At 39.3% G+C, this 23,076-nt stretch overlaps 2 protein-coding genes across 5 annotated transcripts; one reads left to right on the forward strand and one right to left on the reverse strand.

Annotated features, from left to right (window-relative positions):
• Positions 1–2,830: 2,830 nt before the first annotated feature.
• Positions 2,831–16,100, reverse strand: LOC110985712 (sodium-coupled monocarboxylate transporter 1-like). Of its 4 annotated transcripts, none has more exons than XM_087148493.1 (18): positions 15,881–16,100; positions 15,296–15,414; positions 14,571–14,742; positions 12,654–12,854; positions 12,191–12,256; positions 12,008–12,059; positions 11,827–11,900; positions 11,130–11,281; positions 9,857–9,997; positions 9,067–9,196; positions 8,775–8,863; positions 7,432–7,544; positions 7,161–7,228; positions 6,733–6,819; positions 6,212–6,420; positions 5,790–5,890; positions 4,790–4,887; positions 2,831–4,274 (listed from the first exon to the last, which is right to left on the reverse strand). In XM_087148493.1, exons 3-18 carry the CDS (start codon positions 14,715–14,717, stop codon positions 4,140–4,142), a joined length of 1,863 nt encoding a protein of 620 aa, XP_087004619.1. In that variant the 5' UTR covers positions 14,718–14,742; positions 15,296–15,414; positions 15,881–16,100; the 3' UTR covers positions 2,831–4,139. The 4 variants fall into 4 exon arrangements, with proteins under 4 accessions (XP_087004619.1, XP_087004618.1, XP_022102623.1 ...); XM_087148492.1 differs by having other exon boundaries at positions 15,296–15,444; XM_022246931.2 differs by lacking the exon at positions 15,881–16,100 and having other exon boundaries at positions 15,296–15,701.
• Positions 16,101–16,709: 609 nt separating this feature from the next.
• On the forward strand, positions 16,710–20,230 carry atpsckmt (ATP synthase c subunit lysine N-methyltransferase). The gene is given in 5 exon segments (XM_022246940.2): positions 16,710–16,913; positions 17,603–17,791; positions 17,794–17,850; positions 18,484–18,672; positions 19,046–20,230. Coding segments are annotated over 5 exon segments (666 nt in total). The 5' UTR covers positions 16,710–16,886; the 3' UTR covers positions 19,250–20,230.
• Positions 20,231–23,076: the final 2,846 nt, after the last annotated feature.

The following is a 23,076-nucleotide window of genomic DNA, read 5'->3' on the forward strand; positions in this document are numbered from 1 at the left end:
GATCGTTTATCGTTTATCGACAGATCAATCGAAATTAATAATCAACCACCATAAATCAGTGATATTTGTATACATGTAGAACAGTGGCAACTGGTTTACTTAGTAACAACCCTGCAAGGTACCAGTATCAATTTTCGAGACGCCGACAAGTTTACTGTTATCGGATTAATAATCGATGTGGGCGTTATTACGTTGACAATCCATGGATAAAAAAAATTCGTGATTGATAATGAACATGAATCTTTCAACGATAAGTATTCTTATGCTGAAATCTACACGTCCGACAAGCGTTCGTCTTCTTGTACAACAGCTTTTAAGCAACTTACTTTTTGTAGATTTTGTGATCGGTTCATCTATGAATTTTTGTGTAACTACATGTAATTTTTTTCTTTTGATTATATTTGTAAAAGGAGTGATGTATGGTTTCTTATCACATGGACTGATTTTGTTGAAGTGATAAATGTGTAGACATCAGTCAACATAGAATTTACAAGAAGTACATGTATTTATAGCGTAAGAAATGGGTGGTTCATCAAAGGTATCAATCATTACTCGTCTGTCATGGCTGATACCTGTGTACTGGTATATGTAACATTGCTTTTTTTTCAGAAACTAGTAACAGTTTTAAAAATCCTGTGCCAAAGAAATATGGGCAGTTGACAATCGGGTTCAACGGCTGAAGTCGGTTAATGATTAACGTGAAATAATTACGATGTATTGAGGGTACTGTTACCCCCCAAAATATTTCTGTGATTCAGGGAGAATGATAACACGACATTTATTGATTGATCACAAAAGACGCGTCAGTATGGTAAAAACAGAGTACTTTTCAATAAGATCCCAACTCATTAGATTTGCAGGGTAAAGGAACGAATACTTGCTGTAAATAAACTTTGAATGTCTGTTTGCAAGCTGTTCGTACGTTTTGGGGTAACTGAACACCAGGAAGTGTCACAGTGTCCACTTAAATGATCTTAGGCTTAACTGTAGCTTAAAGTGTCAAATTTACACTAATCCGATGTTCAGTATTAAGTCACTTGTCACATGACTACTAGCCAGCTTTAAAATGTCCTTAATGGCGCGGATAGGAGAGCTATTAGGGGGATGGCTGGTAGTCTCCCCCCTCCCCTTTACTGAATTGCGCGTGAAACGACGTTGATGGCGCTTTTGGTAGAATTGTGCTGTTAGAAAATTGCCACATAGGTTCGTAGAGGCCGATACGAAAATACAATGGTTGAAAGCGCCAAGGGCTGAAAGGTTACAGTGGTCACCGAATTATAAAGTTGGCGAAGTTGTAGTAGGAATAATTGACTCCAGGGCCATTTTTGTATTGGTCAGTGAAATAACGTTGGGTAAAGGTATTGGAGATTTGTTGAAATGCCACAGTTGAGAAAAGTAAATTTAAGGGAACATGTTCGATGTGATGAATTTTTTTTTATAGATCAGCTTTCAGATCCGAAAAGTTATGAGACTGAGTCGACTACTATAATGCCTTCCGAACCATCATAAATCAGACCGGATGTTGGTCTTCGTGTTACTAGTCGGAAGATTCAACTTAAACGTCGTACATTCGACAAATTGGAATGTGATTGTTGCAAATGAGGGTTCTGTGTTATAAGGTCGAAATAATCGATAATAATGCTACATTACCTTTTCGATCAATATAAACTACAGAAGCGAAAAATGACCGACAGTACTGGAAAAATCACGATTTAGAGATCGTGGTCAGACAAAACCAAACTCATGATACATCTCACTTTGGTCCATACAGAAGGTAAGCCCACAGGTTTTGCAGAGTAGGCCTAAACATAAACCGAAAAAAAATCTAGGGACAGTGTTGGTGATTATATTGAGGCCTAGAGTTGCTAATAATGGACAGGCCTAAAGACAGAATATAAGCATTTAAACCATTTCACTTAGGCCTATAACATTACGTTATATTTGCTTAGCTTCAAAAATAATGTAATGTTATCAGGCGTAATGTGTACTATTCCTCAGCTGATAAGCCTTACGTTATAAAGTTAGCTAGGCTTAGAGCTAAGTGACTCCAAGAAATGGTTGAAATTGATGTGAATAGCGTAGACTTACATGTATGTGATCTATTGAACGTAATTTTATATGAACTGAAAAAAATAAAAAATATGTTTGAAATTCGTACTCATCTAAATTTGGTGTGGAAAGGACGGCTGTACGGGGAGAAGGGAGGCCGTTTTAATAGGTCTGAAAAAATAGCATTTTCGATAAACTGAAAACTAAAACAATTTGGATTAAAATTCGTACAAATCTAAAAAAAAATCCAAAACAATGGCGTGGAAAGGACGGCTTTAAGGGGAGATGGGAGGCCGTTTTATAATAAGAACAAAATCGTAATTTTTGAATAAGATTTCCAGTCCTCGTAACGTTTTAACTGAAATCGTGACGTGGAAAGGTTGCCTGTAAAAGGAGACCATGGAGGCTGTTTATATGTATGTATTAAGAATGTGATAAAAGTTAGTGAAAATTACTTGCATAAATAAATCATACTTTGGATGTATCGAAGAATTTATGAAAAAATAGAAAATTATGACCGTGGATGGAAATGGTAACGTTGTCAGAAATGTACAAAATGCTAATTCATGAGATTTATGCCAGAAAATCTATTTTTTCGAGTACGTGTATAAAAGTAAATAATATGTTAAACATCTGGTAGGTTCGCGAATTAATTCACAAATGTGTAAATTATATGCCCCAATTTTGTTACAATGACGGAAAGGGGTGGCTTTAATAATATGGCAATATTGAGGAACCGTTTATGGACTTTGATTCAATTAAATTTAGATTGAAACCAAACTTTATTTGAAATATTACCATTTCTTTAGTGACGATATTCACTTTGTATTTCTGCTAAATTACTGTCTGATTTATGTACAATTTATAATTTTTAAGCTTTGTTTAAACAACTTAACGTAAACATTGTTAAGCCTGACCCAATAGAATGGTTTGCCAAAAATATGCTGTATTTTAGTTGTAAAATATAAAAATCTGACTTATGCCATTTTTTAAAATAAATGTTTGTGTACTATAACACACAGGAAAAAAAGACATTTCCTGTTTCATATTCGACTGTGGAGTTCTGGGCCGTAGAGATCGACACACGTGAAGGGCTGTTATGTGTAGCGCCCTCTATCAAATTTAGTCAAGACATTTCATGCTGCAAAATGCAATCTTGCTGCAGCTACTTCTCCCAGTTGCCAGGAAATATTGCATCGTGTGATTGTTACAAAATCTGCTTCCAGACGGACAAACCCGTTATTTTTAATGTTAAAAACAATAATGCGGATCGTTCAAATTGCAGCCGTTTCCTGAAAATCTAAGTTACATGACTAGCTACATATACACAGTCTGATACAGGCGTATTTCAAATATCACTAATGTTAATCAGGGAAAACTAAAACAAAACATAAATGGTTCACTACAGCAGTGTCAAAGTCGTAAATATTAATTTGGAGCCTTGTACATTAATTCCGTATCATGAAAGCCCATGCATGTACAAGTATGTAAACACACAAACACTAATTTAAAAAACACCATTATGTTGTTCTGCAAATTTCTATATACATCTGCAATCAAAATATGTAAATTTGATGGGTTAGAAAGAAACTATGTTACAAATGCAATTGCTTCACACAATTTTCGAAAGTCATTTCACCACATGGCGAAAATACTACATGTTTATAGCAAAGACTTGATCACAGTACTTGAAACCCAAATAAAAATTATTATGAAGCCCTCTTTGTAAAAGTGCTACCCTATTATTCTGAAAATAAACCTGTGTACATAAACAGCAGTCTCAGTGATACAAATCGATATACGAGTATATGAACTTCATAAAATGACCCAATTTTCCTTTAAATGTTAGAGACAGTTCTAATGATACAGGAACAGAAGAATTTGACCGCATTTTCCGAATTCGTGCGCTTAATTCCCTTCCAACGTTACCATTGCAACATTGCCAATTTGTACTTTAAAATCTCTCACTGTATTGCTCAGAAGCAATGTATTTCTCAAATTATCAACCGATAATCGAAAAACATTTATTGACTGCCGACAAAGAGCAGGAAACGCTGTTTGTAAATAAGTGATGTGATATAAATGTCAATTTATAAGTGAGTCGTTCTCGAGGGTGATTTGCACACTTCGCATCCCACACACGCAGGATTAGCAACACCGGCTGGTTCGCCGTTTTCCACGGTAATGTCTGACATGATGTCGCTAGTGATGCCAAAGAGTGATTTCTGTGAAAGGGAAACAAAAATATTTAAATATTTTTTAGAAAAAATAGGAATAATCATTCTTTAAAATGAATGAATCCTTTCCAAATGATTTTTTTCATAACAGCTTTAAAATCTATTCAGCTTGCGGGGTTCAACTGGCAACAAGCACTCTAAAAATCAAAGAACACTGTTCTGAAACCAAAGTCTGAAAGTTGACACTTGAAAACTTATGCTCAGTATTTTGAGCGACCCAATAGTTGAATGGCTTAATGTTATATTTTAACACTAAGATGTGTGAATAATTACATAAGAGTTGAAGGCGAGTCGGGACCGTTAGGATTAATGTTAACTATATGTATACGTACTTCCTGCTTAGAATTATAAATTTATGGTAATGGGATTTTTTATTATTGGAAAAAAAAATAAAGGTTTGAAATGGAGCCTGCGAGAAAATCAAACTCTGAAATAAAAAGGGCGTTTAAATGAAACATGTTTTCAAAGCTTTTCAATAATTGGTGGTAAGGGACACAATATACCTCATCATCTACTGTTGCTGGGCTTGTGAGGCAACAGCAGCAAGATTTCCTCCAATTCCAGAGCAACAGGGAGTCAACTTTAGGTCTATCAAAGAATGCTGCAAAAAGAAGGAACGTACACATTCAGCACAAAACATCAAACATTTAAAGAATTATTTAATTGATAAAGGTATGAACTCTAGAGTGATTAGTTTTTCTTATTGGAAATAATTTCCTTCGACTACACAGCTATAATTTTTTCTTATTTCCAGCTGAAATTGTTAAACATTTCCCCTCCAGTCTGGGATCCTTCCTGATTTTCAACGACAAAGAAGGCTTTAAAACCACTTCGTGCCGGGGCATTTTTCAACGTTGATGATGCTGGGCCGGCATGACTATCAATTTTTTCTGTTTTCAAAATCCTTCAACAATTCTTCATTCCATTTAACAGTCGTTTATAGCCGCACGGAGTAATCTTTAGGCACTACTCCAAGTTGACGGGTGACCTTCATTGACGCCCGAATATTTCAGCCAGGCCTGCAGCCTTGTAAACAGAGCCCAGATTGTGCGGTGTTATACAACTATCTTTTGTTCACGAACCTGGCTCAGTGCACTGCTGACCTCTTTTCAATAGGGGCCAGATTAGCATGCAGCGGTGCTGTGTGGCTCATCGCTGCGGTGGTGGAGAGCTTTTGTCCTCGGTGGTAATCCGCTTGCTCTAAATGCCCCAAACCCTGGTATACAGTTTCAAATAACGCTGGATTGTCACCCCTTTTGAGAGTGAAAAATGCCGGTAATGCCCAGCAGCCTGGTCTTTTGTTCGGAGTACGGTCTTTTGTTACAGGGCCTGTTTCCTTTGTCCGAGGTCGGAGACCCCGGCCACACATATAAACCATACGGCTCTGATTTCGGAGTCCCCGGCTGGTAGTGGATAATTATTAATTAATTAAAGGCAGATGGACTCGGCATTTATCTGATATGCTATTATAATTATACGATAACTCTTGCAGGTTTTACGTACCGTCAAATATTAGGCTGGCGACAATACCAACAATCAAAACCGTCAGGATGCATATGGTTGGGTACCAGATCCGAGAAACCTTGTACAGCTCAACGATTGAACTAGAGGGGAGAATTCCAATTTGTATAAAGAATAAATAATTAAATATTAGCATACTGTAGTCGTCAATGTTAAGTTGTATTAGAAAATCTTAGCTTGATATAAAAAAAATGAACCCCCTCGGAAAATTGAAAGTACATGGACAAGTCCGCAGGGTGTAAATTGGATCATCACAAAGGAGCTGCAGTTGATTGTATCGATGGGGAACATGCCTTTTACTTTGTTCATCAAACTTGATGGAGTTCAGGTAAAGAAACACGGCCCCCGTTCAACACAGGAAACAAAAAAAATCTTATTTTTAGCCTTGCCAAGGTTTTCCCTACCTTGAACTGGCCTGTGGTAGAGAAACTGCCGCAGTCACGTTTACAAAATCCATGGTCATTGTAGTGACAATCACTGAGGTGTTTGTCATGACATCTGGGCAGTCCTCCGTTGACAGTGAAAGAGACGGTATCGGTGGTTGGTAAAAGACTGAGCCAATAAACAGCCAGAAACCCACAGCTATCCCAGTAATGAAACCTACCAGGGTTCCCTGTATGGAGAGAAAAATGAGTGTTGCAGCTTGAATAACTCTACTGTCTATGGTTTTCTCATGAACAATTCATGCACCTGAACCCAGTGAATTAATTAATGACGGTCCAAATGTCGGTGGATCCTTACATTTCAGAAAGTCAACCTCAGGGAATCTTGGTGAACTTGCCAACAAATAGCATTTAATCGATTCCGAACACTTCCGACACGGAAACGGATTTTAAAAAGGTGGTAAACTGCTGAAGAAAAATACATTTGCGAAAGGAATAAAAGGAAAACTTGGCCGTGAATCGATATCGAAATTTTAACCCACCTTTGCATTTGCCCGTCGGAAAAAGAAACCCAGAATGAACACCGCGCAAACTGGGCCATTAGTTACACCGATGATGCCAATCAAAGCCTGAAAGGGAAATTTCAGAGAAAAATTAAGGCAAGTTGAAACTTTCTTGGCATTTCATCGTCAGGAAATAAAGAATTTAACACTGACTTTTATCAGTTATTTTAAGAGTTTCAATATTTATTGTATAGAAAAACGAGCACAGAGTCGGAAATTACATAACTCAGAAACCGAGACTGTACTAGTTGCCTTTCATTTTCATCCCCACTTTCGTCAACCTATTCGGTTGTCGAACATCTTCGGCCCATTTGGTTAAGGAACATTCTTTACAGCAAAACAGCACATGATAGTTGTGATATCTAGGTTATACAAGTTAATTTGAAATAAGGAGAAAAAAATCATACCGGCAGAAGTTCCCCGAATGCTGAGACCAAAAGCACCGTTCCGATATTTAGAGCACCAAAGAAAAGCGCTGTCAAAGTAAAAACGAGAAACAAAGGTGAAAGGAGAGATCAGAGCAAAGGTTATTCTCGTTGCGGTTTTATTTTTGAAAGTGAGATTGAAATAAAGTGCAATGTTGCCCGTAAACTTTGATTTAAATGGACTGTTCTGACTCTAGACAAGTCTCATTAGTTAAACAAAAATATACAGTTTCAACCTTTGTCGCGTCCTTACCAAGCATCTTGGTGATGAACAAGTACTTCATGTCTGGAAGATCTTTCCAGATTTTAGTGATCACGTGTTCTCCAGTTATTGTTGCTATGGAATTCAAGATGGATGAAGTGGTGCTACAAAGTTTAAAACGGAGAAAAATCAGAAAATAGAATAACAGCAACGATCAACCAAACGTTGTGAAAGAGGTCCTTACCCCCAAAGAAATACTCCATAGTAATGACCCGGGCGTAAATCTCGGGTGGATGGGGGTATATTTCGGCAGAAACCCCGCCGCGCGCTCCGTGAACGTGAAGTCGAGATTTCGCTGCTGACGTCATTAATTCATGCGCACCTAATATGGGCTGTGGCGGCCACGGACACGTTTAGACGTGAAAAGGAGTTGGACTACGTACGTATTGTATTTATGTCGTTTTAACATTTCTCTAGCATTTGTGTAAAAATACTGACTGACAGAGATTTGGCTGACAGTTTAAGTGCTGTAGATTGTTAACATATGGAAAAGAAAGAGAGAGTAAAAGTACAGAAATCATGCTTGATCACTCTCCCACAAGCGTATACTGATCGCCGAAACAAATTCTATGGCGCACCTCGTACGTGACCATATACCGCGACTTCTGCCGAAACTCTCTATTATCTCCCCCCCAGCACATCAATTTTCGTGAGCACAGAGTTAAGGCAGAGTTTTAGGAAATCACCTGTAGGGGCCTACATCGGCTGTTTTGAGGTAAGGTTGATATGATGACTTTTTTGGAGTTACATCACCTCCCCCTCCACCCCCCTCCACCCCCTCCATCACCCCCTCCATCACCCCCACAGTCCCTGCCACAAATTTACGCCACTGGTAGGACTAACATAGTACCCACATTGAGCGTTCAGTCAGGGCATGAAGCAGCGGCATATTCAGCTTTTGGTGTGTGTGGGGGGTTAAAAGCGAACGTGACTTTGGACTCATTCGACATGAGGTTGGAGGAGAAACAATATCAAAAGCTTTACTCAAAAATCCGTCATTGGGCAAGTTTTCCCCTGGATATACCACTGGCTTGTATGATAAATGTTGATATGATAACTTGGCGTTTTGCATGGTGGAGCCTAACTAAAGAGAGGGATTGCTGTAACACCATGTGGAAAGATCTCTTTTGGAAAAGGTATGATTCTGATAAGAACTTATGAGTGTGTACTCGACTCGACGAGGATAAATGTTGAGAATTTGGAAAAATGCACATTCAGTTTTGGTTAGGATTGGGGGAAAGTTCTTAGTAAACGGTCAGGTTTAAGCCTCAGCTTCCACTTGGGGCTGACAAAGGTGGAACTGATCAATTCCTTGGCTGATTATTTTCTTTTACCTGAGAGCAGCACTGCAAAGACCGGAGACAAAAAGTCCTGGGACACCTGGAAGATCCTTGAAAGCATCTAAGATATAGTACGGAAGAAGCTGTGGGGCAAACAGTACACACACCTCTTTTTTAACCAACTGAAAAAAATAAAAGCTCAAAACAACTCTTTAATTTTAACAATAAATCCACTCACTGAAAGAAACCTCTTTTGTAAAAGTAGAAGAGAACTTGGCACATTCGATGATTTAAACAGCCATACGTTTATATTTTCATCAGCTTTTTATAATCTAACATCACTGACCCCATCTTTGATGGGCAAACTTCCACTGGAGAATGGATCACAGTCAGCGTAACGGGCGTATAATGCCATTCCGGCTAAAACGCAGAGAATCGTTACAGCAATACACCCAGCGATGAAAGTTCCAAATGACCTACAAAAAGAAGTAATTAGAAAAGGAAATCTTTCTGGATTTGTTTTTGTCAACTATGATCACCAGTTCGTACCTGTCGGTTTCGATATTTTATACCTGGAATAAGAGAAACTTCACTTGAAAATTCTCAGGAATTGTTTAATGGTTTTCCTTGGTTAACATTTCCCGGTATGCAGACTGCGCTTGCCGAAAACTAGCGAATCCTAGCCCGATACATTGTTTTGATCAAGATAGCTCTACGGTAGATGAACCGGTAAGTTGGCAGTACTAGGTACAACACGGAACTGTGTCGCTGTTGTTGAAAAATAGAGGGCACGGCTCTAACGACAGCACGGAAATTCTCGACTTGTGGAGCACGAACGATCCAATACGTTTCCTGTTTTCATGTATGGCACGTAATCCATTTTTACCAAGTAATCGTTCATGTAAGTACAGCACCAACGTTCGCTTTCACCGCATAGACTGGGGGGTCTAGAACTTAACACGGACCAGTGGTTCGGGATATTGGGGCAATGATTTCATTTCGCCGTGCATACATTTTTAGAGCACACCAAATAAATAAAGTACCTGGACATGAAAGCAAATAATTACACAATGTGAAATATGTTTTCCTTTCATGACAGGATTTGGGGGGTATAGTCTGAAGGAGGGTCAACTTACATGTGTGCAGTTTTCTGACTTTTGCAGGTGAGGTATCGTTGAACTTGATACTGCAGCACTGCCATTGTTGGTAACCATGAGAATGTTCCTCCGATAAAAACGGTCCAGAAAGAAGCGTACAGCCTTGGATCGGGGTTGAATCTGATCCAAAATATCGCAATATTAACTGGTTAGAAATAATTGACACGAGGCACTTAATATTTTGTTTACAACTTGAAATTGCCTAGAAATCATTTAAAAGAATGTTCAGAATAAAGACGTAGATATGATATGTCATGAAGAGTTTGAAGAGAACGATTTGAGGAATACTTAAAAATTACGTTCACTTTTCTTTGCTTTTAAAACAAAACATAAAAAAAGACAGACCTGGGAAACTGAGGTTTGACAACCTTTTGTCGGTCAGACTGTGGCCACTTTTTCCTGTTTGTGCAATTGTAACCGGATCATTAAAGTTCATTCTACCATAATTCCGGTATTGTCAATGTTGCCAGTATTACATATAGGTTCCGTATGTAGGTCATAGTACAGAAAAAAAAGGAAGAGGCAAGAAAGTATAGGCTACCGTAACAGGAGCACAACGAGTGTTCGCACTCCGTTCAAGGCATCTCCCCAATTACTGACTCCTTTTCACTTGGAACTCGGAGACCATTCTTTTCCATAGCATGAACCATTGAAAAATCGTGAAGCGCAAGCTCTGTGTTTTTTGACCGCTCAAACACCGCGTTCCGCGTGTAAACGGGGTTTTTTTTTGTCCAATATAACTTTTAACCAATAAAATCATAATTATGCACGCATGCGCACAAATAGCCCATGCGGCAGGGGTGCGATTTTGATCATTTCCTCCCAGGTTTTCTGTCTTTTTTCATTTTTTTCTTTGAAACAGCCCATTAAATCGTTTCTTTGCTATTAGTTTCTAATCCAAGCGGGATTTTTAGTGCTATGAGACTTTGCAATCGTGATTTTTCCTGTGCGTACAAGATTGCCGTGGCCTATCTTAGCCGGTCTCTTTTTGCACTATTTATAGCCAAAACGATTTCATGGCATTTCCTGAAGAAAAAACTGAACAAAGCCAAAAAACCTGAGAGAAAATGTTTAAACTCGCCCCCCTGTATGTTTTCAATGGCCCGCTCACACATCTTGCCGCCATGGCCATTTGTGCGCATGTGAGCATAATTTTGAATTTATTGGTGAAAAGGTCTATCAAGACACAAAAAAGACGCCGCAATCGCTATGTGCCTGCTGGCTATCCCCGTACAGTAGAACTACAACTCACTCAAAAAGGTTGAGTCTACCGCCCTCTAAGTTCAAATTCCAAATCTCTGTATAGCCAAGTGTGACTGCTCCCTGAAGTACTGCTGCCAAAAGAGAGGCGAAGATCAAAAGCATCTGGAAGCAGTCTGCCCATAAAACGGCTTTGATTCCACCCTGAGTAAATAACAGAAACATCTAATCAGAGTAGGCTTTTAAAAAAACACAACTGTGAAAAGTTTCAACTCCTTAACGACGTTTGCAATTTTTGCACGAAGGACGGCTGCTAAATAGGCAAACCAAACTGGTTCCTTGTGTTGACTATTCTTGCGTAAGTTTCCCGGATCTGCAAGCTCAAACGTATAGATCCGTTGAAACTCTTAGAATTCACACTTCATTTTCAATGACCAAAGGATCAGTTTAATTAGATTCGGTTGCCGGGTTCAATTGTGGTCATCTTGGCCTCAGCCACTGGCCAAAATGCTTCCGTCCATCCCCCGGTGTTCTCAAGAACTCCCTGATCTGACTGACCATTTCCTCTGACCGGACATTACCGTTACAAGCTCCTTCCCGCCCACAACCACCACAAACCACAATTTGACGTCTGAAGAAGATAAATTGAAACAAATCGCCACTGTACACTACATTCAATCTTGCGAAACTGAATTTAATGTATAATTGAAATTACTCATGCAAAACTTCCATTACATTGTATGACTTACAATGACAGTGTAGAAGGTACAGACTACTGAGAGAATCACCGCACTCAAAAGCACGCTCAACTTGCCCCTAGTAACTGGAAGAAAAGGAAATATTTAAACCATTAGATGATCAGGGTGAATAATAGAGAAAAATGGCTTGAGGTTTGAATTGCCCTTTTATGCATTCTCCTTAGTTACTTACCCGTTGTCAGGACAACACTTGCTGCATACGTAGCAACACCCGAGTGCAGGATCTGAAATGACGAGACAGATTCCAACAGCTCAAAACTTATTTCATTTGACTTGAAAAAAAAACACTTTTAATCTTCTGGCTTTTTGACTTTCCCCAGAAACTACTGAAATTTTAAAACGCTACATCACTTACCATGTATAGATACCCAATCAGCAAACAGCAGTTTCTGACAGGAACATTGAAACGCAAATCCAGATACTTTGAAACAGTGTAGGAAGAAAAAGAATGATAGCCATAAATGCAAAATGCTGTGTGATTTATTTTTGACAGCTGACAGAGAGTGATTGATATTGGAGGGTTGATATTGGAGGACTCAGGACTGGTAGGTTTAATGGGTAGTCCTCGACGATGTATCCAAATGTGAAGAGGTGATTTTGAACTACTTTCATGAATAGTAGGCCTACCGATTATTTACGGGCTTCTTCTTTCGAACATCATTCCATGGACCAAATCATGAGATCCGAATACACTTTGCATCTATGATATTTTAGTTTGGTTCAAGCGAAAGTATTGGTTGTTCCTAAATGAAAGCAGAAATATCTTTTCACCAAAAAGGAACATCGAAGACATCAAAACTTCTAAAGGCATTCTTCACCTGGTATACACTTGTGAGTTTCATCTCATAGAATTTGGGCATGAAGATACGGCCTGAGATAGTGCCAGATATAACAAGTGGAATAATAGAACCAATCAGCAAGATGGCTCCTCGATAGTACGTCTCAGCAACACTTCCTTGGATGAAGACGCCGGTAAAAAGACTGGCCAGGAGAGACATTGCCACCGGGAAGAAACTCATCTAAGGGTAGACCAATAGAAAGAAAGGAGGAATATAACCATCAGGCGTAAAGGTGTGGGGGGCTACATTAATCATCTGAGTGGTTCTCGTAAGCCACAGCGTCAATTTTTAGGAACAACCTAACGCACGAAAGGGTCCCCATTAGGTACGACTGTGTCCCTCCCCAGGGCATTGTTTGGCTTTGGTTCGTTAATATATTTCTTTGTATATGTTTCTTGAGAACCATTTCCATGGCCTGATCTGGTCAATGCGTTCGACAGGTAGATTCTTGGGATTTTACATGACGCAGGTAAATTGTTTGTTGACCAGAATCTTAAAACCACAACCTGCGTATCATCCTAGATATCAGGAAATGAATGAATTATTTGAAACAAACACTGCAGAATGATAGGGAAGAACAGTTCCTCGTCAAAGCGAAATCAACCTGTCATTGTTTCAAAGGTTTTGGGAAAGAAGTTAACAATTCCACCATTTCCGAAGAGGAATTTCCTCCTTGTGTCAAGTCAACATGGTCTGGACCGATACTGAACAGCCCTGCACGTCAGGTGTTGCTTACAAATAGGATCAGTGTGCTCACTTTGTTTCCGTGCTGAACTTTAAATCGACAAAGAGTCGTAAGGGAAGTTCAGTTTAAACTTTTGCTACGCTTGCGCGATAGTGCGACTGCAAAGTCATCATGCAAACAAGCTAAGCACGCCACCGCAACAATGACGGTCTGAACGACTGGTCAGACCTAGGTGGGTGGGCTTTCCGGATGAAATCATTCTAACTTCCTTGTCTAGGCCAGGGACAGCGCTTTCACTTAAATACATAGGAGTTATTGAATTGCTTTGTCGGCCCACTTCTCAAACACTAGGATTTTAACCTTTTTGTCAGTCATGGAACTGATTTTGCAGCCGATAAAATGTTTTATTCAGAAACGCTGACTATTGGTTGTTAAGGGATATTAATATGCAGTTTCAGAATGGAATTAACCGAAAAAGAGTAATTTCTGAGGAGTATCTTCATCCAGTTAATATGCTGACAAAGTTTTCAGGTGTGAGGCTCTTTAAAAGTAAGCAGCTGTAAAAAAAAAAAAAGCTCAAATCAACTGTTTCCGGCTGGGAGCGCATGGAAAATGCCATTTTTATGCCTCATGGAAGTAAACTACACCCACGTGATGATTATACATGTATACTATTATCTGCATCGTCGAACATCCATCATGGGCATATGACATACAGTGAAATTAATCCAAACGTTGAAACTCCCTCCTATAATTTCAATTTGCCTTAATATTTCCTGTCTGTTATCTCAGAAAAATGAAGAAATAGAACACCTATGTGATACTATTTTGCCTGTGTCATAACTGTTGATGCACCGTAATGGTAAATATGAAAACGCTAGAGAGTTGAAACTTGAAAAAGGCCTCTGTCTGCTACGGGTTTAAATATAACATATAAATTACTGATTCTTATTAGACCAATTTGAATTTACTGTTTCAAGAAAGGTGTGTCCTTTAATTGAAACCCATGCAGTCTGCCTTCCAAACACGTCGACTTTTTCATATAAGTCAGTGGCCTGTAGAGCAAAGGTGAAATCAAACACTCAGGATTCGTTAACACCAATTTCTTAATCGGCTTGACCCTTTGCTCTCTTTTCCTCCATTTGCCTGTAATCCAACCATGCACCTGTCTTCCGAGATTAACAGCCTCCTCAATAACACAGCTTACTCACCTGCCGACTGGCCAGCATGTATTCTCCAGACGAGTTTTGGCTCCTGCTTCTCACGGCATAAAACACGCCAATGCCTGCCGAGGTTGCCAGCATGCATGTGAAGATGAGGTAGTCGGCCCAGTGAAAGGTAGGCCCCAACTCAACCATACTTAATGATTTGTTTTATTGTAAACTACATGGAGTAAAAGGAGTGATGAATTTATAAAATGAGTTTGCTTTCAAAACTGCTCTGCGTTTCGAATATGCATGATATTATGAATAATCCATTGACGATTCCTGTTTATCGGTAGTTACTGGTTATAAGTTACATGTTGAATTCGTATTGCAACTCGTCAACAAATTTCTATTAATTTAAAAAGGTTTACACCAGAAATTGCAGATTTCAAGTTGCAAAGTTCCAGCCTTTGCGACCCTCTAAGAAAAAAGTACCATGTAGTGCATGCTAATTGAAGCTGGGCATGATGATACTGGAAACACAAAAATTCCACATCTTACAATAACTAAATGCACCTTGTACTGTATGCAATCTGGTCATTTAATCCTCTGGCGGTTCGCATTACACGTTCGTGGAAGGACCCGTATTACAACTTACCCACACTTGGACGAACTGAATCCAGCGCAAGACTGACATATTATGATTATAATTTCAACTCACTGTTTAGTCGATATATATACGGTTCAAAACGCGCACCCCTTTGGTGATTGAAAGCCTTTTGAAGACTCACCTTTTCAGAAAAGCAACTGCACGGGCAGAGATGAACTGCAGTCTCTGAACAGCACTAATCTCTCGGCGACGTCAAACGACGTTCAGGCGGCGGAAAGATTCACTGCGTGTCAACTATACCTGGACAAACATGGTTTGCTCTGAATGAACCTGTTTTCAAAGTACACCCGGAATGTGATACGAATAAACACACGGCCTGTCCTTGGGTGGGCGTCCTAGCGGCTGAGAACACAAAAGACTGAGCCACTTTTAAATTGAGGTGATCATTGGTGATGTTTGTGAGTGAGGAAAAGCTGTAACTATATTGTGTGACACCATGTGTCAGTAAATTTTTATGTACCATTAATATTCATATGTATGACGTCATATGACATAGGTGAGAGAGCTTCCGGATCGATGAAGCCATAAAAAATAGAATTTCTGCGAATGATAACAACTAGCTTTGCAGTTTCTCTTCGAAGGCGCCAAATTGCCGAACCTCTGTGTTGCAATTCAATGCAAACTGAAATTCTTTACTCGGTGGGTGGGGTAGTCAAACGAACGGACTCACTGCTCAGAAATCGTACTAATAGTATGCAATACTTACTGGCCATAGCGTGGAGGTTTCAGCTTTCCTATTAAGAAGACGTGCAAAGCGACACGCGCCTAAAAGTACTTTCCGGGAATTCTCCACGTCATATTGAGACGAAAATTTATTTCAAAACGTTCCCCAATGAAATCTAAGTAACTGTTTCCTTTTTACCCCCAGCATATCTGAACTGACCTTCAGTCATTTGAGTCTGCAACACGAGACCGTTATAAATAACTGCAATTTGACAGAGATTGTACTTGCGTGGATTGGCGCTTGTTCAAAGCAGGGGGCAGACAGGAAGTCGTGATCCAAAGATAATTGCCAAGTGACGTCATTTTAAGACGGACCAACCTGTTAAATGGTACGCTTTTAGGTCATGACCTTTCAAAAGCATGTACTGGTATCATATGGAAAACAGTTCAAGAAATTGCTAGAATGCGGTTTTACAATGTTCCATGGTCAGGTTTTATGCATCATTTCAAATAAACAAGAAGTGAAGTGGCGTTTTTAATGTTCAATATTTATGGTTTTAAAATGTCACTAATTGGGACAAAAGCAATAATAAAAGTAATACCAACTGCGATAAGTAAAACAAACAAAGAAAAAGCCTCACATTTTCCTCCTTTAATGACACCCAGAGCATTCTCTCGTTTCCTATGAACAATTGACCGACTAAGGTAGTGGAATCAATTTCGTACTGTTTCTCTCCAACTCAACTCTAAGCGGCTTAAACTTGAATCCAAGGTTATTCACCTATTCACCAATCATGAACAGGTAAGAAACCCTGATCTCTGTAAGTTTTTTTTTTAGAGATGAGTGGTCAGAGATAATCACAACAGCGCCCTCTAGTGGTTTGTAAATTACAGTTTACCAATGGCGGCGCCCAACACGTTCGTGATGTCGGCCCCCAGTTCTAACGCGCTATTAGCACCGTAATGTTGCTATTTTTTCCATAAACAGTGCATTGAATACAGAGCGGCTGCAGGTCGGAATCATAATTGATGTTGCCTACAAAATCGTCATGATTGACAAGAACCTAAAAATTAAGGTCAGTGCACCGTCATGACCAGTCTGGTCTCCCACGTGGGAGCGATACTGCATGCCATGTACATGTATGTACATGTAGGCCAGTACTAAGTACCAGTAGCTTAGTGGTAGTATTAATATGTAGTAGTACTAAACTGAAAGCCAAAATTTAGCTTTTTCCTCTTCTGAGTATAGATAGTCAGTACTTAGGCCTAGGCGTACTAGTTTAAGTTGGGCCTACTTTAATTAAGCCCAATGTCATGAATGGGACGGCACGGACATCCTGGAATCTTGCTAAATGGCAGGTAGTAACTGATGAAAACGGCTACATTGGTGATGTACACGTGCTCCAGCCTGTCAGAGGATCGGATTCCACAATCATTTCTTTGATCAGTATTCGCGTGCAGTCATTGCAGTTGTTTTCATTGGCTACTACCGACCCGCCATTTTGCGAAACTCTCAGATGTCCACGCTGCTCTATAAGCAATACTGAGTCTAGTATTTCATGTTATTATGGAATCTAATGACTAACAAAGTTTGGAATTCAAGCATTAAATTGAACATTGTCTAATGAAGTGGGAACTTTATCCCAGCAGCCCACACTTTTGACACTTTGCATAGTATTTTAACTGTAGCAGTAGCAAATGAGGTTTGAATAACGTAGTATCAAATGATTTTTCATCTGTCTTGTCCCCTGGTTTTCGTTAACAGGCCAATGCTCGTGTGACCCGACCTTCCAAACGTCTAAATGGAGGCCTTATCGTTATTGGAATATCGGGAGCTGTGATTGGTGGACTGTATGCAGTTGCAACACCGTTTGTTTTACCAGCATTCCGCAAGATTTGCTTACCCTATGTGCCAGCCACGACGAGACAGGTGAAGAATGTCTTTAAGATGTTGCATTCAGCAGGAAAACATGCGGCACATTGGTTGATCTTGGCAGTGGTGATGGAAGAATTGTAAGTTTTTGTAAAAATCACATCTGAAAGTCTATTCGATATCAGCACAAAAGTGACCACAAGTGCAAATTGTAATGAAAAGTATTTGCCCCTGAATTCATAAAAGCTACACACATTTCAATCAGGCCAATATTGCTACAAATGATCCTGATAAAGTTACTGTTCATTTAGATTCATGCAAGTATGACAGGTCTTACAATTTGTTTCCGGAAGTAATGAGTTAAACAACCTGTGTGATAAAGTAATCCTCTGCTTTGCCTTTCAGCTTAGTGATTAGGGTTCACCGGGAGTACAGAGTTCCAAGCACATCGGATGGATTGAGTTCATATTTGTCAACTGTTTCCATGGTTAAATTGATATTTCTTCATGAAGATCAAAGTTTTCTTCATCCTCTCGCTGCAAATTCTTGGAATCCTAGATCCTTAGCCAGAAGTGTAGATGTGCATTGCTAGGAATTCAGACTTGTTGAATGGTTGAATAATAATTTCCTTTGAATTTTGTCATCATGATTATAGATGTAATCATGGATTAGTCAAGAATAAAATATTGACCAGAATTTTTAAAACTTGGTACGCTGTATTTTTACTCCCACTTGATCATCTTGTATCATTTGTATCCCTCTTTGTGTTTCAGGTTATAGAAGCAGCGAAGTGTGGTTTCCAAGCTACTGGTTATGAGCTGAATCCATGGTTGGTTTGGTACTCTAGACTGACTGCCAGGCTACAAGGATTACATAGTAGGGCCAACTTTCAAAGGAGGGATTTATGGAAAGTGGACCTGTCTCGGTTTGAGAGCACTGTTGTATTTGGAGTACCATCAATGGTTAGCTTTTTGCATGAAAGTTTCCAGGGTTAATATGTATTATCATTGATTTCTGTGCAGTGGTATTGGATAATTTGGAGTTAGTTTTTGTGCTTGTGTAGTGCCCCTATTGGAGCACTTTTGTTTTACAAGTTTTTATTTGATAAACCAAGCAGTACATGCCTAAGTAACAAAAGTCAGACTGTGTCCTGGCCCGCAATCTATTTCTTTAGAAGTATTCCTCAAAATTAAATTGATTCTTCAACAGCATAGTTATATTTCAGCGTAATAATGAAGATTGGTTTTAGAAGTTCAAAAAGATCTAGGAATTTTTTTAGTAAATTGACAATGATATTTTTTAAAATGTCTGTTATTTTGTGTACTTTCTTTCTAGATGCCAAAGTTACGGGGCAAACTGAGAGAGGAACTTTGTGCGGATGGTGTTGTAATAGCTTGCCGTTTCCCCTTTCCTGATGTTGAGCCTGTAAAATCCATTGATGAAGGGGTGGACACTGTGTGGCTTTATTGTAAAAAGCAGCTTGGAAAGTCAGTCAGAAATGAACAGTCTGTAGATAGCTCTGAAGAAAAAAACAGTTGACTGGACCCCTGACCTCATGCCTTACACTGAGACTGAGTGTCCAGTTTAGGTCACGGGATGTAGGTTTGTGGTGTCATTTTGTTCCCAAAGTGATGCACTAACCTAACATACCTAGTGTGGACTTGTGATCAAAAGATGTCCACATGAAGGACAGGAAAGGAAGACATTATGTGGACTTCCCAGTTAAAGAAAAGTGAGTATTTTCACTGAGTTTTCTCAACTGCACGAAAAGAAAGGAATGTCCACTGTCGTGCGTGGAATTGCATTATTCCCTCGGGAAGTGGCTATAAATTACAGAGGGCTTTGATAAATTTTCATGAAAACGAGACAAATGAGAGTTGTACAAGGTCACCGAAGCAGTGTGTGAAGTATAAGAACCTTTTAAAGATTCATAGTCAAATAAAGGAAGACGCACCTTGGAGTTTGTAACTGTAGCCGCTGGTACGTTGTGAAAATGTTTATTCAATTGAGCTCAATATTCTCATCAACTGAGTGTGATTTAGAAATAGTCCTCTAAACTACCATCCTGTGATAAATAATCTAAAATGATACCACTTTTCGAGCAAATAATGAAACGGGCGTGGTTTGAAACAGAGGGACCTTCTAGTGGGAAATTTATATTCTCAGTGCAGTGTTCGCCCTCAGTGTTCAGAAAACGCCATCATAAAACCATGATTGATCTTTGATTGTTTACTGAGACTCTTCAACCCCATTATCGTTATTGCTGCCACTGAAGCTGTCTTGCACAACACTACTAAAAGGGCCCCCAGTTTTTAGTTAATAGTCTGTACTTAAATTTACAATCTTTGCAAAATTTGTCCAAGGTAATCGTTTCTGTTCAAATGGAGCGCAGGGGTGAATTGACATTCTTCAACATTGGAAGTTATAAAAGCACTGTCTGGAACTAAATCTAGCAGAGGTGTCAAGACGGCATCCATTCCGAAGGAAACCAAAGCGAAAAATATAACCATTGGTATTGTCTGTGTTCTATTTGAATCGGCTCTATTCTCTTGAAAGTGTAGTTATAGGCCTAATGAATGACACAAAAGTTAAAGTTTCTTGATTGTTTTTAAGTCCACGTTAGTTTTTCTCCTTCCAAGCAACCTGTTTTGTTTGAAATCATGGAGCAAACTAACCAACCAAAATATAGCTGGGCCGACTTTGTCGTTCTAGGCGTAGTGATGGCTGTGTCGGCAGTGATTGGTAAATTTTATGCAGTACGGAGCAGACTAAACAAAACAACCGATGAGTATGTGTGTTAGCAAGTCGACAGGTAAGTCCATTTAAAATCTCTTCAAAGATCAGGTGGATTTCGTTTGTAATCCAAATGGGATCGCTCTTTGGTAGGCCTGGGGGTAGATGTGCTTTTGAATATCACTTGCAGAAAGTGTATTTAGAACCAAACTTGCAATCAATTGGTTCAAGGTTCGAATCCCCTTTTGTATCAATATTTGACACGATTGTAAGTATTCTGACCAACGGGTTACCTAGTCGAGAACATTAGGACCTGGGTTGTAAAGTGTCTTGTAAAACCTTTTTCTGGAAATATGTCTAATTGCAGCATAATTTTGATACTTCGAGCTAGGTTTTGTGAAAAAGTGGGTTTACAGAAGCAGGCAGCTTGTTTAGTATGTGTTGCCAGATCATATGGTCAGTTTCCATCATATCAGTGGGGAACCGAGATCTTGTTTACTGATAAAATAACTTGAAAGTGCATGGTGCGTGATAAAATAGATAGGCATGCAAACCTTTACTCGCTGAGACCCGATTCCTTCATTTGCTTTGTAGTTTTGTCAAGAAAAATAAAAAAAATCAGAAAGGCTTTTTGTGGAGCTGGAAATGTTCTCACTGTTTATATTCTTGTTTTACAAATGGAGTTTTAACCACTGAATTTTTTTTAACCGTTTGTTCCAGATGGGTTTCTTCCCAGTCGCCTTATCACTCTTGGCGAGTCTCTTTCCTGGAATCTACATCCAAGGCTCGGTGTCTGAGGTGTATTTCGAGCTGAGCCTCAGGTCCAGTATGTGCCGCTATTCCTCTCTTCATCATGCCTTTATAGCCGGAGAATATTTCTTCCTACTCTCTACAAGTTGCAACTGAGGAGCGTCTACCAGGTGTGTCAAATCGGACTCAGTCCAAGCCTCATCCACGTTGAAAATTACCCACCTTGCCAAAAATTCATTTCCAAGCTTGGTTGGAAGTATTTAGTTCATGTCAGGTCTTTCAAAATGACAATAAATACGTAACCTTTCGACTCTTTCCAAACGTGTATTGGGTCGACAAATTTTGCGCCATGTGATTGGCCAACGCGTTGCAAACTCTTGGTGGCGCACTATTGTGAAACGGCCCGTATTGTCGATAAGTCTTTTTCGGAAACGGAATACATGTATTCCCCTTGAAAATATTCCCATAGCGACTCGTAATTTGTCCATAAAATATAATGTTTCACAAGAAACAAAATTGTAATAAATTATTGACAAGTAACAAAATGTATTATAATCTTTAAAAAGCCAAGCCTATATACCTAAATCCACGACGTTAATTTTGGATCACAAACAAGAGTTGTCTTTTCTTAGCCATTGTGACCTTTTAATCTTTTAATTAAGCTTTATACATTTTAGTGTGCTTGCTGGGATTACCAAAAGCAATGCATGAGCCAAATTTGAAGCTCTATTCTACGCAAATTATTTTTCATGTTATCGCACTGGCAAGCTTTCTGTCGTCTTAGCCGTCGTGACGTTGACACTTGATCTTGACGGACATTCCTTAGTTTTCGATTTCGTCCAGTTGCTGCAAGACTGCAAATACAGACTATTAGAGGCAAAACATGTCTCAGGTTTCTGGTCGGGCTGGCCCCAAAAGTGGTGCGGCGTCGCGGATTTGTTTCCCCTATTTGTTTTCTAGAATTGATGTACATTTGCATGTACGTATTTTGTACGTACCGCCGCTGCCAACACTGAAATAGACAGGCCTCAACTCTATTTATATGCGTTTTCAGCTTGTAGATGAACACGAAAGAATGCCCGACTAATGGGGGCCTAGAGGGATTCCTTAACTGTACACACAAGTCAACCCCCCCCCCACTAAAAACTTTAAAATTACGTAGTGCAGGATTCCAGTGTATCACGCAAGTTTGGCAGCTTTTGGACATAGTATTATACCAAATAAACACTTTTTTGGCCAACGCGCAGGTCACGTCTACAGCGACGCGCGCGCTGACCAGAAACAAGAGACCCTTGTTTTTTGGCCTTAACTTAAACTGGAGCGATTTTAGTATAGTGCTGTAAAAACCAACTTCAACGGTACATGTATTGGCAGCAATGATGAACGATTTAATAATACTTGTACATCGAAGATTATTCAATTTCATTGTTTTATGATCAAAAAGTTCTACAAGTTATTTAAACACCAGGAGTGAGCATGGAGATCAAATTTTCACATAGAAAGGGTCCGTCTGCTTGAGTGGAAGTACCGGGAGTTGCTGATAGAGGACCACTCTCCTGTTTCACATTTGGTTGATTTTGAGAAGACTGAGCTTAATTAAATGAACATTTTCACAACGTAACAGCGAGCAATTTGACAATACACCATTAATAAAATTGTTACTTTACACTGTTCCAGTAACCTTGTCTAACTCTGATTGGTATCTTTATCTTAAAATCTTAAAGCTCATTTCCCCAAAGATTCATGCAATTCCCGGCACACACAACAACCCGCCATTTTGGAAACAAAAGGGCGTTTCAAACGCGTGTCATGTCATCACTTCACTTTATTTTCTATGGGACATATTTAGTTGATGGATGGAGACCCACAAGAAGCATTGCTTG

The sequence above is a fragment of the Acanthaster planci genome, linkage group LG18, assembly GCF_054643075.1.
Source record: "Acanthaster planci isolate LZ-2023a linkage group LG18, COTS_SCS, whole genome shotgun sequence".
In the NCBI taxonomy this organism is placed as follows: domain Eukaryota; kingdom Metazoa; phylum Echinodermata; class Asteroidea; order Valvatida; family Acanthasteridae; genus Acanthaster; species Acanthaster planci.

What these genes read in the sequence shown, in the direction of transcription:
- LOC110985712 (XM_087148493.1), bottom strand. Translation starts at nt 14,717, where the DNA reads ATGGTTGAGTTGGGGCCTACCTTTCACTGGGCCGACTACCTCATCTTC. An exon ending in CTACCACAGGCCAGTTCAAG is followed by an intron (nt 5,891 to 6,211) that starts GTAGGGAAAACC and finishes TCTCCCCTCTAG; the next exon opens with TTCAATCGTTGAGCTGTACA. An exon ending in CAGCAACAGTAGATGATGAG is followed by an intron (nt 4,275 to 4,789) that starts GTATATTGTGTC and finishes TCCCTTTCACAG; the next exon opens with AAATCACTCTTTGGCATCAC.